Source organism: Balaenoptera ricei, chromosome 2 (assembly GCF_028023285.1).
Source record: "Balaenoptera ricei isolate mBalRic1 chromosome 2, mBalRic1.hap2, whole genome shotgun sequence".
NCBI classification, from domain to species: domain Eukaryota; kingdom Metazoa; phylum Chordata; class Mammalia; order Artiodactyla; family Balaenopteridae; genus Balaenoptera; species Balaenoptera ricei.
In genome coordinates, this window is record NC_082640.1 from 111,772,991 (window position 1) to 111,793,152 (window position 20,162).

At 36.8% G+C, this 20,162-nt stretch overlaps 2 protein-coding genes and 1 pseudogene across 2 annotated transcripts in view; 2 read left to right on the forward strand and 1 right to left on the reverse strand.

The window, feature by feature from the left end:
• The window catches only part of LPCAT4 (lysophosphatidylcholine acyltransferase 4), a 189,457-nt gene that overhangs the window by 159,011 nt on the left and 10,284 nt on the right, over window positions 1-20,162 (reverse strand). Inside the window, exon 2 of the mRNA XM_059913718.1 lies at window positions 18,661-18,738. The gene's annotated coding sequence lies outside the window, so the exon portion shown is untranslated. The remainder of the gene's footprint in view (window positions 1-18,660; window positions 18,739-20,162) is intronic.
• Window positions 6,112-7,026, forward strand: LOC132360532 (olfactory receptor 11H4-like; annotated as a pseudogene).
• On the forward strand, window positions 16,247-17,183 carry LOC132359535 (olfactory receptor 11H7-like). Its single transcript, XM_059913719.1, is given in 3 exon segments — window positions 16,247-16,298; window positions 16,301-17,098; window positions 17,101-17,183. Coding segments are annotated over 3 exon segments (930 nt in total). The 5' UTR covers window positions 16,247-16,249.

The following is a 20,162-nucleotide window of genomic DNA, read 5'->3' on the forward strand; positions in this document are numbered from 1 at the left end:
GTTCCTAAAAACCAAGACTTACCATATCATTCAGCAATTCCACTTCTTGGTATATATCCAAAAGAACTGAATGCAGAAGATCAAGCAGATATTTGTACACCTCTGTTCACAGCAGCATTATTTACAATAGTGAAAAGGTGAAAGCAACCCAAATGTTCTTCAAAAGATAAATAAACAAAATTCTATATACACAAACAATGGAATATTATTCAACCTTAAAAAGGAAGGAACTTCTGACACATGCTAAAACATGAATAAACCTTGAAGACATTATGCTAGGTGAAATAAGCCAATCACGGAGGACAAATTTTATGTGATTCCACTTATATGCTTCCTAGAGTAGTAAAATTCAGAGGCAGAAAGTCAAACAGTGGTTGCCAGGGTCTAGGGGAGAGTGGAATGAGAAGTTATTTAATGGGTATGGAATTTCAGTTTGGGATGATGAAAAGTTCTGGAGATGGATGGTGGTGATGGTTGCCAGTACAGTATGAATGTACTTAATGTCCCAAACTGTACACTTAAAATGGTTAAAATTATCATTTTTGTGTTATGTATATTTTACCACAAGAAAAAATATTTTAAAACCATCAAAAGGACTTCCCTGGTGGCACAGTGGATAAGAATCCACCTGCCAATGCAGGGGACACGGGTTCAAGCCCTGGTCCGGGAAGATCCCACATGCTGCAGAGCAGCTAAGCCCGTGCGCCACAGCTACTGAGCTTGTGCTCTAAAGCCCGCGAGCCACAACTACTGAGCCCACATGCCTAGAGCCCATGCTCCGCAACAAGAGAAGCCACCACAATGAGAAGACTGTGCACTGCAATGAAGAGTAGCCCCCGCTCACCACAACTAGAGAAACCCCACGTGCAGCAAGGAAGACCCAGCGCAGACAAAAATAAATTAAAAATTAAATCTTTTTTAAAAAAAAAAATCAAAAAAGTAACGGGAAAGTAAAATAATGAAAATTCTTGAATAATCTAGAAGAAAAGAAAGGAGAAATAAGGGAACAAAGAACAGACAGGAAAAATGGAAAACTAATAGTCTAACAGTAATTGAGGACTGGAAACAAAAATTTACAGTTGTCAAGTATGTGAAGAAAATATACTCCCAGAGAATATTCTACAGAGAAAAAGACTTTTCCTGGAATCAAAAAGAAATTCTCTGGAAATCTGCACAGACAGCTCACCACTGCCTTCAAGACATTACCCCTGCCTTCACTCTGGGAGCCAATTTAACCTAAACTATAATGAAAATTATAGATAAGGAAAGGATGTTACACCAAGGAGTCTTGAGGGAGTCATAAACCAGCCCAAGAAGAATCTGAAGACTTCACAATAATCTCTAAGATGAAACTTTAATTGCACCCTGGAGAGGCTCAACAACACTCCCTTCCCCTTCATTCACCTATGCCCCCTTATTGAAATCTCCTCATGAGGTTCATACCCCATTTTTTTCAGCTACTCTACAGCAAAAGTAACCAACATATAAAACTCACTTGTTGAATTTTCTCTTCTGGGTGACCCAAGTGAAAGATCTGGGTGCCTGGGGGTGATTGAGGTCCCTTGTGTAGCTCTTGATGAAAATATCAGTATGTCAAATGAGGCCCACATCTCAATGACTAATCACAGGGCTGTGCTTCTTTTCACTGGCTATCATATTGCCCAACAGAAGTACCCTGTTGCTACAACTGTTTCTTTTGAGCACTTCAGGAAGGGAGGAAAGGGAGTTTCAGCATTTAACTTTGTATATCCTAGGATGATCAGGGTCAGGGCCCTGGGTTTTGATTCTATGTAAAGGAAAAAGAAGCATCTATGAGAAGATACAGACTCAGTATTTATTCCCAGCTTTGTCTACACTTAGCCCTATCATGAAGGGTAAGTAACTTTTCTCCCTGTCTAGGCATCACTGTATTTTTTCTAAGACATCTACAAATGGATGCTAGCTCCAGTGGAATCACATTTTAATATTAATATACTTTTGCAAACTTTTGTGTGTTTTATGTTTCTGGATATATAGTTTCACCCACTAGTAACATAATAAGTTATGTTATAAGAAATGCTGACTCCAGTGCCCAGCTACTCATCTCCCTCAGTTTAACAATCCCTGAAACTTTCTTGCTTAATGATTCAAAAAGGAATGCCTCATTATTCAGAAATCTGATAAACTATGTAATTTGGTATGAGAAGACTGTTTAGTGTTGTATTCAGTAACTCATTTTCTACAGCGCCCCCAATAAAATATAACTTATTCCCACTTACTCTCATGCTCATCACAGGTAATGTAACACTCCCTTTAATTATTTATTTTCTGCTTCTTGAATTATTAACATTACTATGTTTTAATGTCTTCTTCCTTTATATCAGACCAAACTGTATGTTTTTAAGTGCCAGAATACATAAGGAGGTCAGTAAAATAAATCTGAGCAACCAAAGAGAGTTGCCCATAGCTTTGCTGTGTGATACATTGGAACAGAGTGACTTTTTAATCATTTAGGTTTTTAAATAATTATGCTAAAAAATTTATCTTAGCTACTTTGTAATCATATTTGTTGATAGTCCTATTATTAACAACAACAGCTATGAATTTTTTCAGGTCCTAGTATATTCCAGGAACTGTACTTGGCATATATATTCAACAGCATTTTCACAGGAGTGCTGAAAAATAGGTGTTAACTTGCCCAAGAACATGCAGTATGTCATATGCTATTTGAACTCAAATCAATGTGACATTGTCATTTATTTTCCTTTAAGTATAGTGATGTAACAGGACGACTGAGTTAAGTATTACTGGATTTAGTCAATCAGTTATAAACCAGATCCAGTTGTGGTATCTCACCACATAGATTGCAGAGTGAATGTTCTCTTTCTTCCTCACCAATCCGTGTGAGGATCCATTTTTCTCCTAAAATGACATTCTCAGTCCTTCCTCAAGAGGCCCATTTTTCTTGTTGGTTATATGTGGAGCTGCTTCACTCTGCTACTGGACCATCCAAACAAGGAAAGCATTTACATTGATCTCCTATGTGCCCAGGACAGATTTGAAAAACATTTGGGAGGGAAAATCAATAGGATTCGGTGACTGATTGCATATAGGACGTGACAGAATTAGAAAGTGCCTTGAACAACTCAAGTTTCTAGCTTCAGCAAATGCTAAATGGATTAGTGAATGGAGAGTAAGTAGTTCCATTCACCAAGATGTGAATACTAAAGGGGAAGGAAAAGATGGAAGAAGAAGTACTGATCAACTATACTCCAATAAAAAAAATTTATTAAAAAAAGTACTGAGCAGAATGGTGATAATAGGCCTGAAATATAAAAGAGGGTAAGTAATTAGGGAGGCTTATATTTAGAATGGACACTCACACATGACAGGGATATGAGGCAAGCTGGTTTAGTAGACCATAGATTTGCTATAAATTTGAGTCAGTCACACAAGACTGCCCAGTGATGTTCAGATTAGTGATGGTGATGTTCATAAATTCAGTAGATTAGCTTTTCACTGACAGAATTGATGAGTTTGAAATTCATTCAACCATTAATTCATTGAGCAAGTGCCTACTAAGCACCAGAAACTCAGTCAACTGAGAATATAAATTTAACATAATTTATGAATTATAAAACTTTTCAGTCTAGAGGAAACATAAAAACATGATTTAGTCATTATGGCACATGCTCTAGTAGGGATATGTACAACATGCTATGGAAATATTAAGCAGGAATTTTTCTTATATATAATAGGGTTTTGCTTTGCTGACTTCAATAAATGATAGGTATCAAAGGATATCTAAAAATCTTCATCATCAAAAACTAGGACACAATACATTGATTAGTCTAATTATTAAATTTTTAATCATTTAACCTCACTTTATGGGTCAAGTATATTAAGATATATGCTCAAGAATATTAATTAGAGTACTTATTATAATACAAAACACTGATAACAATCAAAATCTATCACTAGGGAGTTGATTAAATCTATAGGAAACCATGTAGCCACTGAACTGATGACGTAGAGCTATATTTTTGACATGGAAAAAAAGCTAAAATATATTAAATTTTAAAAGCAGATTATACAAGTACCCATCAACAGATGATTGGCTTAAGAAGATGTGATATGTGTGTATATATATACACATATATATAATGGAATATAACTCAGCCATAAAAAAGAATGAAATATTGCCATTTGCAGCAATGTGAATGGACTTAGAGAATATTATGCTTAGTGAAGTAAGTCTGACAGAGAAATACAAATGCTATATGATAACATATGTTGGAACCTAAAAAATAATACAAGTGAATCTATATACAAAACAGAAACAGACACACAGACATAGAAAACAAACTTATGGTTACCAAAGGGGAGGGGGGGAGGAGGGAGGAGGGGCAAATTAGAAGTATGGAATTAACAGATACAAAACTACTATACATAAAATAGATAAGCAACAAGAATTTACTGTATAGCACAGGGAATTATACCCAATATCTTGTAATAACCTATAATGGAATATAATCCACAAAAAAAACAAACAAACTGAATCACTATGTTGTACACCTGAAACTAACACAATATTGTAAATCAACTATACTTCAATAATAAATAAATAAATAAACAGGTTATAAAACAACATATTTTGAAAAATCTCATTTTAATTTTTAAATAAGAGAGGACTGCAATTCTCCAAAGAGTTAAAATTTGTTTACTCTGGGAAGCAGGATTATTTTTTTGCGTGGTTCTATATTTTGCATGTTCTAATTATTTTTTAAGTACTTTTACTTTGAAAATAAATTTTATTTTGGTAAAGTATATATTGAACATTGTAACATTAATAAACTGAAATAACAGGACGTAAGCAATTTCTATTACAGCATTTGAAATGTTCCAAATAACAATGTTAAAATATGTCCTTGCGTTTGGAGAAGGCTTATTGAAAATTTTTTACATGTCTTGTGTATAACCAAAATGAATGAAAAGAAAATATCATTTGTGTTCAGCAAGAAGAATTGATCTTTTGCAACATTTAGAGTAATATTATGTCTGTTTGTCTACTTGACTTTTGCCAAATGACCTTTCTAAGCTTATTAAGATCCTAAGTTTCCTGGAGGTAGGCAGGTGGGACTGCAGTCAGAAATGTCAAAACCTATCATCTGTGATATGTGGAAAACATAAGAATGAATCCTTTTAAGTAACTGAACCATATATTTTGAAATGGTTTATTTTAATGAGAGATCTGTGTAAAATGATTTAATTTTTTTCTTTTTTTTATTGGAGTAAAATTGCTTTACAATGTTGTGTTAGTTTCTGCAGTACAATGAAGTGAATCAGCTATATGTATACCTATATCCCCTCCCTCTTGGACCTCCCTCCCCCCTTTCCCCACCTTGTTTAGGGTAGTAGAGACTCAATTGACACATTAGAGGCATTTACAATAAAAATGTGAAGTAAAGTCAATTCAAGAATATTCTGAGGTAACTGAATTCTGTACTCTCCAGAAAAATTTTACTATGACCTCTCCTCTTGGTTTCTTTGCTGAGACTTATTCACTAATTCACTAATATGTTCTAAGAGAAAATTATTCAGATGTGAACAGCTCAGAGTGCATGATGGACATTCACAGCTCTGGAGTATCTGAGAAGTATGTCAAGTACTTTCCACTTGGGGAGAGATGTCCAAAAAATTAGTTATTCCACTCCTAATTCTTGGCTAAAAATTAACTCAGACTAAAAGGTGTTCTATTAGAAATAATTAATGATGGGTAGGGAAAAGAAATACAAACTGATAACCACCTTGCTCCTTTTCACAGAGGGTAGTGCTTCTGAGTTTCCAAAATTTCAAAGGGAAGAGAGGAGTTTTTTTAACCTAACCCATTGATAAAGAAAATCCAAGTAATGTAAAGATTCTATTGTTATGAACCCAATTTCACTGAAATTTGGGATCACTAGGATTGTTGGTTGGTGGCTTTTAAATAAGAGGTAGGAGTTAATTGATGGGTTATTCCAAACTAATTGCCAAACAGGCAACATAGCTACCTTGCATAGGTTTCCTACAAGTTTTTCAAGAAACAAAACAACTTGTATATTAGTGTTTTCTGTCTTCTCTGCAGTTCTGGGATTCATGAACAATTCAGTGGCAAGCACGGTGACTGAGTTTGTCCTCCTAGGCTTCCCTGGTTGTCAAGAGTTACAATGTCTCCTCTTTTCACTGTTCTTTGGGGTCTATATATTTACCATGGTGGGAAATGGGACCATTGTTTGTGCTGTGAGGTGGGACCAACGGCTCCATACCCCAATGTATATTCTCCTAGGGAATTTTGCTTTCCTTGAAATCTGGTACGTTACCTCCACTGTGCCCAGTATGCTAATCAATTTCCTCTCAGAGACAAAAACCATCTCTTTTGTCGGCTGTTTCCTCCAGTTATATTTTTTTACTTCCCTTGGTACAACTGAGGCATATTTCCTCTGCATCATGGCATATAATCAGTTCCTTGCTATCTGCCACCCACTGCACTACCCAACGTTTCTGCTCTATTTTGACATCTCTTTGCTGAGTGTTTGGGTTCCTTAGTTACTCTGCCTCCACTGTGCAGCTCTCTCAATTGCCTTTCTGTGGGCCCAACACCATCGATCACTTTGTGTGTGACATGGACCCACTAATGGCACTGTCCTGTGCCCCAGCTCCTGTCACTGAGATTGTCTTCTATGTCCTGAGCTCCCTCATTACCATACTAACTCTTCTGTACATCCTTGGCTCCTATGCCCTTTTATTGATAACTGTGTTAAAAGTCCCTTCAGCAGCTGGCCGGCAGAAGGTCTTTTCCACCTGCGGATCACATCTGACAGTGGTGTGCTTATTCTTTGGCGCTCTTTGGCCATGTATGTGAGCCCTACAGCTGATAACCCAGCTGAAATTCAGAAGATTATGACTTTATTCTATTCTGTGGTGACTCCCTTCTTAAACCCCATGATTTACAGCTTATGAAACAAGGAGATGAAGGCTGCACTGAAGAAAGTCCTGAGAATAGAATGAACATAAACTAATCTTACATGAGAACAAGTGAACCATTGTCCAGGCATAAAAGATTAATTAAGAAAGACTTCATATACTGCTGCTAATTCTCCAATGCACACTTTAAAGAAGATATTTTTCAGTGGAGTCCATCCATGTTTTATTCTTCAACTAACCTGGCAGAGCTAAACCATAGCTGATTCAGATTACATTCTAAGTGTAATAATAATATTTTCAACAAGAATAACTTCTTAGATAGTAATATGAGGGCATTATATTTGTCCTATTTCACACACTGTTTTAGTTTTGATTTTGGGGGGATGGAGGTGAAGCTAGAACAAGAGAAGTTATCCCAGGTGATCATCATTAGTGTACTCAAGGCATTTCTTAAGACAGTACAATATTTTTTAAAGTGAATAAGTAATCTAATTTAAATGCCTAATGGATTCTTACCTAAAGAATTTAGTAACAGAAAAACTTTCTTATCCCCTTAGCTCTTCATAGTTGAGAATCTTCCAGATTAGGGACAAAGTTTCATGCTTATATAAGTGATGTTTTAACATCATATAAAGCAGTACTTTTTTCATTCAACAAAAATTTATTGAGCATCTACTTTATTCTAGACACTCCTGTAGGCATTAGAGATACACTAAGGCCAAAATGGTCAAAAACACTATCTGTGTGGAGTTTAATTTCTAGTGAGGGACAGACAATAAAAGAAGTAAAAAGTAAAAATACAGCATGTTGGAGAGTGATAAGCAACATGGAGAAAGGGGTTAGGAGGACAGGAAGTGTGGGAGAAAAGGGTGAAATTTTAAATAGGATGATCAGGGAAGGTCACACTGAGAAGGCAACATTTAAGCAAAAGCTTGAAGGAGATGAGGGAATGAGACATGTAGACAGCTGAGGGAAGAGCATTCCAGGCGGAGGGAGGCAAGTTCTCTATAAGATCCTAAGGAGGAATTGTGTTCCAGTAACAGCAAGTAGTTTGGTTTGGTAGGAGTAGAGAGATTAAGGGGGAAATTATCAGAGATGAAGTCAAAGAGAGTATACAGAGTGCCAAATTGTGCAGGACCTTGTGAGCCATAGTAAGAACTTTTAATTCTGTATGAGATGGGAAGCCTTTTTGAGCAGAGTTTTGAGCAGAGGAGTAACATAATCCCATTTACATTGTAAAATGGTCATCCCCCTGGTTGCTGTATTGACAGTAGACTAAAGAGAGGCATGGGCATTTAAAAACTCTTAATTCTAGTTGTCAAATAAAACTTGTTATTTCTTTTTTAAAGGAATTTGTATCTGCAAGCTGATCTTGAGGATATATATTTGGGGAAGGGGAAAAGTCAGGGAACTTGCTTGCCCAAGAGGAATGGAAAGTCCTCCTAGATCCTCAGACAGGAAATTCTAATTATAGAATGACATTTTCATGACAATCTTGAGAGATAATGGAGTTAGGAATCCACTCTTGAGGCTCTTGAATCACACTTAATCATATTATGATTATATATACATTTACAAAATATTTTCATGTCTATTATCTCATTTCATTCTCATATCAGCCCTATGGAGAACAAAAAGGTAAGTATGTATCTAATACTTGAAGAAATGAACTCACCAAGCTCTTAGAGCTAGTAAGTGAAAACACTCAGGCTAGGACCTAGATTTTCTGTGTCCTAGTTTTCTATCTAATACCCCACCACCTTCTCTTTAGGTTCAACTCTGTTCCCACCCAGTGCCCCCATTTTATCCCAGGTCACTCCCTTTCACATGATGTCTGAATAATCTTCTCCACCATTTCCCTGCCTATCCCGGGCCTCTTTGTTTTCCTCAATATATCACAGCCTGGAGCACGGGGGAAGGTCACAAGAAATAGGCAGGAGGAATAGTTAACAATTCTAGACAGAGTTTCCCAAGACCTATCGGCATGAAGTTGCAGAGCAAAGAACACACACTTCCTGGGGGTCATCCTTGGAGATCAGCAGCCCCTATGTCTGACCTCTGGTCAAGGCTCCTACTAGACCTCAGTAGAGAACCCAAATTCTGACCCCTGATCTATCACCAACCAGCAGTGTGATCCTGGGTCTGTTTCTTCTTCTGTGAAATGAGCACAAATATAATTTTCCCACTAAGACATAGAATTTCTGTGAAAACCAAAATGACACAAAATCAGAGCCTGGTTTAAATGAAGCAGCAGAGGTTATAAAAGGAAAACGATTTGTCCAAATTTCTACAGCTTTTTTCAGAGTCCCATCCAACCTAAACTCCCAGCTTCAACTGTTCTGAGGGCCCCAGACTACCAGCTGCTTCCACTGCTCCATGCTGTAGGTGAAAACACTGGGGAAATGATAATGTGCTGGGTTTGATATATTACTATTATTGTTATTATTATTATTTATAGTCCATATAAAGATTGTTGTGAGTTCTTGTCCTATAACAGTATGGCTGGTTTATATGCTCTGATCTTCCTTAAAAATAGAAATGACTGGGCTTCCCTGGTGGCGCAGTGGTTGAGAATCTGCCTGCCAATGCAGGGGACACGGGTTCGAGCCCTGGTCTAGGAGGATCCCACATGCCGCGGAGCAGCTGGGCCTGTGAGTCACAACTACTGAGCCTGCGCGTCTGGAGCCTGTGCTCCGCAACAAGAGAGGCCGCGATAGTGAGAGGCCCGCGCACCGCGATGAAGAGTGGCCCCCGCTTGCCACAACTAGAGAAAGCCCTCGCACAGAAACGAAGACCCAACACAGCCATAAATAAATAAATAAATAAATAAAAATTAAAAAAAAATAGAAATGACAAAATTTAATTATTAAAAAACCAAATTAAAAAAAAAAAGTCTTCTAGATGCTGAAATCTAAGCCTACTTTTCCAGATAACAACAACACCTAAAACTCAGCTTCAAGTATCAATTATCCCTGCAAATATCATTCTTAATCCTCTCTCCAAACCATGCTCAACTAATCCCTGATCCTACTGAAATCCTTCCCAAACTTAGAAGCTATTTCAAACATACCCATCCTTAACCCAGACTTTAATGATCTATACAGTGGTTGTCAAACTTCAGCATGCATCAGAATCACATGAAAGTTTATTTAAAAAGAGGTTTGTGGGCCCCAGACTGAGAGTTTCTGACTCAATAGGTCGGGGTAGGGCCTGAGAACTTGCATTTTAACAAGCTGTCGAGCGGCGTTAATACTGCTGGTACAGGGACTACATTTTTTAGAAGCTGCTTTGTTCTTACACAGCCTCACTCCTAAACTCAGTAGTGTTCTCTCCTTGAGTTCTTGCTATGATTGAATTCATCTTCCCCTCAGGGTCTCTGCCTCATCTTATCTGTTCTCCTTCACCTGATATCAATGAAAGAAATCATACTTCCCATCTCTGAACCATTTACAGTGCTAAACTTTCATTTTCACTAATGTTGCATCATGTCAGTCAACAGCATTACAAATCCACTTTTACAGAAAACTCAATTTTTTCAAACAAATGTGTTCAAGCTATCCTTAAAATTGAAAAAGGAGATTCTTTATCTTATGTCGAATGTACCAAAATTAAGTAACTATATATAGATGAAGAAACTTTTTAATTTAAGTCCTTACAGGTTAGACACCAAGAATGAAGTGGATGTACTTTGGAGAAAAGATCACATACACACACACACACACACACACACACACACACACACATATGCACATATATTCTTTCTCTCCTTTTTTCTCTCCTCTCCCATTAACCTGTCCCACTCTCCACCTCCCTTCCCAAACTCAGATCAGTTCTTTAGAGGAAGATTATCACCACAAAGAGGAAAATTTTCCTGGCTTCTCTTGGATATTTATCCAGACCTCTGTGTGTCACTAGTTAAACCACTGGGAGAAATATAAACAAATATAGGTAGGATTAGATGCATGCACAGAAATACATGCACAGGGAACTAGGTGCCTCCCAGGGAGCACACTGGGGAATCATGGATCCTATTCAAGAGAGACCTGTAAACTCTTAATAATCACTGACATGAAAAATACATTTCATTTGGTTCAGAATACTAAAGGAAGCAAGTCTCTGGAGCCACAAATGCGGCTCTCCATCCATGAATGAGCTTTTTAGATTGGGTAATGAGTACAGTCTTGTAGGTAGAGATGCTCTCACATCCTCCTCTTGGAGACAGAAACACCACCAGGTATGTAAGGAAAGTCTGCCTGCATCAGTGCATCACTCCTTCTGTACACCCACTGCTGTAAGAGCATGCCATCCTTCTGTAAATCTGTTAACTCTTTGTTCCTTTGTTCTTTGTAGGAACAATGTGTTAGGGCTTGCAGGTCTCTTCTCCCAACATACTTCTAAGGAGTTCTTAGTGAAATACTCACAATAAGGGCTCACTCTGGTATCACAGAGTTCCCACTATACAACTCACTTAAGGAAAATAGTGTTCAAATGTCTTGGATATTTTGGAGGGGCATTAAATATCCTTCAGTTAGAATGTAGCCTGAGTTTTGAATCACTTTCTTTCTAATATTGGTCAGTGAAGTTTTGATTGGCAAATATCCTTCAGCAAGAGCAATTAAAGCAGGCTGTTCTTATTCTTTCAGAGTTGTTGGCAAGTGACAAGTGGCAAGTAGAAACTGAGAAAGAAGAAGACCAGCAGACTCTCTTGTCCTTTGGATTTATCTACAGATTAACCTTAAAATATAAATATTTAAAGAAAGAAGAATCCTTGCAATTACAATTTTTAAAGTGCTCTCCTCTGAGCAAGTGGCTTAAATCCTAAGCAAGTGGTTGGGGTTATAGAGGAGGATCTGGCTTCCTTAATAGTTAATACAGAAAGAATTGCCCAGGTTCCTTTTTCTGCCTCTTCTCTCCAACTGTTCATTCTGTTGTATCACTTGAGGTGAATAGAAAGATGAAAGAGGTGGATTTAACTTTATCATTTGAGGCCTTAATGCGCTACAATTTAAATTCAACATTCAACTTTTTTTTATTGCAAGCCTAGTAACTATGTTTTCCAGACAAAATGACAGCATGTGGTCTGGCAAATATAGGTATAGTTATGGAAAGCATATTTGAAATTATAGCTCTCCTATAAATTTTGATACATACAGTCATAATTATAGTCCATTAACTAAATTGCTTGGACAAAAGTTAAATTTTCATGTTTATTAGAGGCAGTCTTTCTCATCATTCTAAAAGTACTGTTATTCAATACAAATATCCAAAGTTACCCTGGAAATAAAACATTTATCCTCTGAGTTTGCTCTAAGTTTGACCAAATACTTAGAGGCAGGCCTCCTGCACTCTGAAGACTGTATAAACTGCAAAAGGATGAAATTTTGTGAGTATCTTAACAATGACATTAATAAATAACATAGCCAATTATCCTACTTTTGTAGTTAATATATAACTAAATTTAAAATATTGATGGTCAAAAAATCTACAAACAATAAATGCTAGAGAGGGTGTGGAGAAAAGGGAACCCCCTTGCACTGTTGGTGGGAATGTAAATTGATACAGCCGCTATGGAGAACAGTATGGAGGTTCCTTAAAAAACTAAAAATAGAACTACCATACAACCCAGTAATCCCACTACTGGGCATATACCCTGAGAAAACCATAATTCAAAAACAGTCATGTACCAAAATGTTCATTGCAGCTCTATTTACAATAGCCAGGACATGAAAGCAACCTAAGTGTCCATCAACAGATGAATGGATAAAGAAGATGTGGCATATATATACAATAGAATATTACTCAGCCATAAAAAGGAACGAAACTGAGTTATTTGTAGTGAGGTGGATGAACCCAGAGACTGTCATTCAGAGTGAAGTAAGTCAGAAAGAGAAAAACAAATATTGTATGCTAACACATATATATGGAATCTAAAAAAAAAAAAATAGTCATGAAGAACCTAGGGGCAAGATGGGAATAAAGATGCAGACCTACTAGAGAATGGACTTGAGGATATGGGGAGGGGGAAGGGTAAGCTGGGACGAAGTGAGAGAGTGGCATGGATATATATACACTACCAAACATAAAATACATAGCTAGTGGGAAGCAGTCGCATAGCACAGGGAGATCAGCTCGGTGCTTTGTGACCACATAGAGGGGTGGGATAGGGAGGGTGGGAGGGAGGGAGATGCAAGAGGGAAGAGATATGGGGACATATGTATATGTATAACTGATTCACTTTGTTATAAAGCAGAAACTAACACACCATTGTAAAGCAATTATACTCCAATAAAGATGCTAAAAAAAAAAAAATCACATACCCTGTTTGAAACACACAGGCTTAAGGAGACCATAGGGTTCCCCCAGAGTCAACGTAGCACATTATTTCTAATAATCCCTATGAGCCAACTTATCAGAAATATTAATGAAACCCCCAGGCAAGAAGTAAGAAGGTCCCTAGGGGAAGCATGGAAAGTTATAAGATCTCATTTAAGAAAGAGATACCTGAGAATTCTCAACAGTGGCTAAAATGATGCATAAATGAAGACCAGCACATAGTTACAACATACTCTGTAGGAAAGAGGCCACTAGAATCTTATGGTGCAAGGGAAGTAAAATAAGTTATGCATGAAGCTCTCCCATAGGGCTTCCACATTAAAGCCAGTGAAGGAGAGGGACTTCCCTGGCAGTCCAGTGGTTGAGACTCCACGTTTCCACTGCAGGGTGCACGGGTTCAATCCCTGGTTGGGGAACTAAGATCCCGTATGCTGCATGGCGTAGCCAAAAAAAATTTTTTTTAATTTTTAATTTTAAAAAATAAAAATAAAGCCAGCAAAGGGGAGAATCTATGGACTCCCCAGGATGACCTAGGAAAGCCTCGTGCTATATAGGAGATATCTTCCCTGCTGGGCACTGCTGCTATTATACAGCACAGGTGGGTCTAGTCACCTATACATCTGTACATTTGATATGCTCAAGAGGTTGAGTATCAAAGAATATTGGTTTCTCTTTCAGCTCAAGAACAAAAAAAAAAATCTCACAGAGAATTTAGATCACCATGGAACTCACACTCTCCAAAATAAGTGCACTAAATGGTACCAAAGTCATCCACGGGTCTTCCCCTTTTCAGGAAGTGGCTGGGCCACCAGGAACGGTATGACTTTTATAGATATTTTGAACAAAACAGTATGAAACTAGCTCCATCCACTGCAGCTAAACCCAAGAAAAAACAGAGGTGGGTTTTTTTTTTTGGTATCCTGTTTCAGCTCTCCCCTCTTTGTCCACCCTATTACTCATCTGCAACTTCAGGAAAAGTGGTATTAAAAAATTTTTTTAACAATAAAATCAAACCAGTGTGTATGAGGACTAAGATTCACATAGGGTTTAACGGTGAATATATTAAGAACTGCTTCTTACAATTATGTCGGAAATTATCTGTGAAATTCATTTACAATGCTTTCACTACAGTTGACTGATAGTTTTTCTGTGAGATTTGATTTTTAATTTTAATGTCAAAAAAGTGGTCTATAGCTCAAATACTTGAAGCTAAGTCTTGTGCGTTTTGATTTTGAGTTGAAGTCTGTGACTCTGAGACTATGAATTCAAGTCATTGTTGCTGCTATTCCGGGGGTAATTGGCTACTCTTTGCATCACTGTTTTCTTGTCTTCTTGAGAAGAGCGGGCACTAGACTGGAAAGCATGGAGTTCCCATAGTGGGGAGCCATCTTTTCAGATGTCTCAACAAAATGAGCATCAATGCAAGTTAGTTTAGTTCTTCATAATCATCCCAGTTTTAAAAATTAAAAAGAATTTATCTTCATCTTTCAGTTTCCTTCTCTTCTTGCTTTCTTGTCCACAAGACTACAAACTGCTCAGACATAACCATCTCAACAGGAAGCTTATGTTTGCTTCTTGATGAGTAGGTTCATAGTTCCTAATTTTTTATGCATTTTATGTATTACTAATTTAATGAGCCTGCAACATGTGTATCATTATAAATATGTTTATCTTATTTAATATAACCTCACCGAAGAGAAGGAATATTTTTCTATTTGATTGTGTTAAATGAGTACTATAAATATTCTATATATATCACTATCAAAATTATTTTTAAGGAAAATTTCCTCTTATCAGTCAAAAAAAGTTAAAAGTGTCTTATTAAAAGATGTCTGGAGATTTCATTATGTTAAAGCTATCATTGTGATCTTTATTCTGAGTTGTACTGGGTTGGCCAAAAAGCTCATTTGAGTTTTTCCATAAGATGTTATGGAAAAACCCAAAGGAACTTTTTGGCCAACCCAATATTTGATACTTAAAAAGACATCTTCTTTAGTGATGGTGTTCTAAAGGAAATAAGGACAAATTTCGGAATATGGGTAAATAATTATTTTTGAAACATCTTTGATTCTCTCGTTTTCTGTTATTTTGAAAATTGGGAGCTATTGTTTAAATAGACTAAAGTAAAATCTTCCAAATAGTGAATTTTAAGGGAAACTTGTGGCAGCAGTAAGAAGAGCTTTCGAAGAAAATCTCTTGGTTATTTTAATTTTCTTCTCCAATACATCTCATATGTTATATTCATCTTTAATATATATATTTTAAATGTATATGAAGCATGATAAATTACCATGTGAAATTAATCATCATGGGGTGAATAATAGTGACTTTTCATTGCTATAAACAAAGGGTTAAATACTGAATTGTAAATGAGCCGTGATGCAATATAAATGTCTTAAAATAGAAGATAGCAAAATATATAAATAATTTATTATCTGAATATCCTTTTTTATTTTCTTCTGGTATCATGGGGGAAAAATGATAGAAAATCTCCTAGTGGAAATAGTTGAAGAGAGAGAGAGAGAATCTGAAATAGTGTCGAAGCTCAAATCACCGAAATCTGTAGAAAGTGTCAGATTCAAATCTGTTTTTAAATGACAGCATATGTGTACTCTCATTTTGAAGTGAACGGCATTAATTGCCATATATGAAGATTTTACTAAAAAAAATTAGACATAAGACAAACAATTTTTGCCTCTATTTCAAGATTTCTTTATATGAAAAGAAGATGAAATTTAACTGATTTGGTCCACTGGCAAAGAAAGTTCAAGCAGCCTAGAACTGTACACTTACAAAGAATCAGGGCCAAAGGGCTTATTCAGAATAGGACAGGATTTATTCAAGACTTGTTTTAGAATATTCGATACATTTGCCTGAATGAATCAAACTCCCTGTCCCAAGAAAAATTTCAAATGCCTCAGCAATGAAGTGATCTGTCATTATCTATCTGTCTTCTCTCCACAGTCTGAGGACCATGAATAAGTCAGGGGTATCTACTGTGACACAGTTTGTCTTGGGCTTTCCTGGAAAATGCAGATCATCTTTTTCTCAATGATTCTCTTTGTCTACATCTTGATTCTAACTGGGAATATGGCCATCATTTGTGCCGTGAAGTGGGACCACCGACTCCATACCCCTATGTACATGTTCCTGGCCAACTTCTCCTTCCTAGAGATGTGGTATATGATCTGCACAGTCCCCAGTATGATGGTCAATTTTCTTTCCAAAACCAAGACCATTTCCTTCTCTGGTTGCTTCACTCAATTCTACCTCTTCTTTTCCCTGGGCACAACTGAATGCTTCTTCCTCTGCATCATGGCTTACGATCACTACCTGGCCATCTGTCGTCCACTGCACTATACCTCCATCATGACTGGGCAGCTCTGTGCCAGTCTAGTGTTTCTTTGTTGGCTCACTGGTTTCCTGGGACATTCAATTCCTATTTTCTTCATTTCTCAACTACCTTTTTGAGGTCCCAACATCGTTGATCACTTTCTGTGTGAGATGGACCCACTGATGGCATTGTCCTGTGCCCGCTCACCCATCGTAGAGCATGTATTCCATTCTGTGAGCTCTCTTATCATCATTATCACCATTGTGTACATCCTTGGGTCCTATACCTTGGTGCTCAGAGCTGTGCTTCAGGTTCCTTCTTCAGCTGGGCAGCAAAAGGCCTTCTCTACCTGTGGATCCCACTTAATTGTAGTGTCTCTGTTCTATGGAGCCATTATGGTGATGTATGTGAGCCTCACACCTGGCAACTCAGTTGCTATGCATAAGATCATCACACTGATATACTCTGTAGTGACACCAGTCTTAAATCCCTCCTCTACAGCCTACACAACAGGGACATGAAATTTGCCCTCCATCAGATCCTTTGTGGAATGAGAATTATCCAAACCTTATGAAAAGGTTTTTGTGAAACCCAATGACTCTCTTTCTGCAAGTGGAAAAATAATCCTCTTCTTCCAATCCAAATTGATTTGGCTTTATTCATAACCATCACGGTCCTTTTGTGAACAGTGAAATTCATCACGTATTTGATTATATTTTGATGTGCTTTTAGTTTCATGAATGTGTTTCCATAGGAAGAGATTGCCACCTGACACATGGTAAAAATAACTCTTAAAAAAATCTTTATATTTGCCTCCAGGAAGATTTTGACTTTTTCAATGTGTAATCTCTGTCCCACAACTTTAAGAGATATGAATCAAATTGGTTATTTGCTTACATGGCTGTCTAACGCTTTGTTTAAAAGACACATAACATATAAAATGCCTGTTGTGCTGAATTTTTGGCAGAAACCCCACACATCAATGTTGGATACACTAAGACATTGTTAAGCCAGAGTCACAATTCTTAATTTATCATCCTCATTAACAGTATACAAGGGGAGGCTAGAAGTTTGTTTGAAACAATGAGTAAGAATATCTTTGGTGAGTCTTCAGTATGCAATCCCACTAAGGAAAATGAAAATTACATCAAGAGAACCACTAAGAGGGCTTGCCCTTGTCCCCTGGAGTTTAAGAGACACCTGCCCTGGTTCATACCTGGAAAAAAATGTAAATACTGTAGAAGAGCTGGCTCAGAGAGCAAGGCAGAAAGAACTGGGCTATAACGGACTTCTCAGCAATAACAGAACAAATATAGAATACCCACATTTGTCCTAGTTAGAGCTCATGGAAGGTAACAAATTTGGACCATCTTGAAAGGGATCCCTCCCAAAAGTACTACTTGGAGAAGTAAAGCAATTCCAAAAGTTAGTCTATATGGAATGGGTCACCAGAATCCAGAGATGAAAGAAGTCATAAGTAGCCAGCCAATGAAGCATTGCCCACATCAGGGAACTGCAGTTTAGAGTGCTCCCATGGCCCCCCAAAATTAAATAACTCCATGAAATAAAAATCAACATACAAACTTTTGTCAAACCTGTAAGGCAACAATACCAGTAAAGGAAAAGCCTTTCTACCTTTACTTCTCTTCTGCCTCAAACCTAAAGTAACCAGAGGCAGTGTAGAAATGTGAGGGGAGGAATGAAAGGGCAGAGGAAAAGAAGTAGATCAAAAGAAGTAGAAGCCTGAGTCAAACTGTCTTGAGGAATAAGTTTTAATTTGTATAAAAAATTAAAATTTGGTTTTAGATTGTACCTGGATAAAGAAACCATGTATTAATACTAAAAGCTATCAGAAAACCTATCATACTGGTCCAAGATACTATCCACAGGTGGAGACAAACAGAACATCAGAAAATGTTTGAAGTAGACATGGTGAGAAAAAATAAAGTTCCTTTGTGTTTATACCCTTCAAAGCCCAAATCATCCCATTAAATAGTTACAAGTACAAATGTTTAAAAGTTGCTGTAGCATGAAAAAGGAATAAAACTCACCTGAAGGCCAAAAGGTATCTCTTTGAAAGTCCTCTTGGGCAACTGGAGAGCACTATGCTTCAGGGTGGGTAGAGGGATCTAAAAAAGGTAGGAAAAGGAATCAGAAAATATGCTTAGAAAACTACTAAAAACAAGATTGAAATATCCATCACAGTTGTGCCTTAATTCAGCCCTAATACTTTAATGATTCAGCTGAACTTATTAGCTGAAAGAGGAACAGAAAATATTTTGTATAAAACTCAATAGCAAGTATCCTACTGCTGCAATTTACTAGATGTTGAATATGTATCTATATCTGTTATTTTCTCATTAAGAACACCTACCCTTTCATTAAGATTCAACTCACACATCACTTCCACCAGAAAACCTTTCTAATATCCCCAGGCTGGACTATGAGTCCCTTCCATAATGCAACTAGAATACACCAGGTCAAATTCCATCCTTGTACTTACAGACGCTTTGAGGTGAGTCTATTATGTGTCTGTGTCTCTTCCCCTAGACTATAAGGCCTTTGAGGAAAAGGACACTATCTTATGTTTTTATCCCCAGCATCAGCATCTTAACTGACTAGTAATCAGGTAGTGAAAGGAATAGTTTTTAGAAATGGATGAGTGAGCTAGTTCTTGAATCAGTCCTCACTAGAATTAAATATGTTTTAGTCACAAAACCACTAACTGATTGTTTACAATTTTAATATTTAAGAAGCTTATCTGTTTTTAAAATACATTTTGATATGTGTTTTTATTACAAAATAATATACACTTGTCATAAATTTTTCAAACAATATATGAGAGTGTAAAGTTAAGGGTAAAAGTTCCCATCCTCCTTTCTCACAATCCCATTTCCCACAAATAACAAGTTTAGTACTGGTCAGTTTCTAACATATACAAGCATGCAAATGCATACACATATAATGGTTTTAATTTCTTTAAACTGATTATATTATACAAATATTTTATAGCTATTTTTATTCTCTTAAAATTTTTTAACCTTCTATTCAAATGAATACAAATAGATATGCCTCATAGTTTAATATTGTCTTCTTTGTGAATAAACCATAACTTATTTAATTTTTCCCCTATCACTAGATTCATATGTTTTTAAGTGTTTTGTTCACACATAGGTTCAAGTTATTAAAAAAACACAGTTCTAGTAAGGGTCTTGTTAGAGACAATAATAAATCTATCACAAATCCTTTTTTAAAATTACATAATATACTAAACATACATAAAAGTCTATGTAATATATCTGCAAGATTAAAGAATATGAAATTCAGAAATGCCTGTGCCCTTCTTTATCCAAGTAAAAAACATGGAATATTATCAACATTTTAATAAGCATCCTGTAAGCCTATCCCCAACATCAGTCTCCCTATGCAACAAAGGGGAAAGGGGAATTTTGTGTCAATAATTCCCTTGTTTTCCTTCAGCTTTACCACTCATTTATCTCTAAATAAAAATGATAGAATGGGAAACACCAAAGACCCATTCCTCCACAGAAAA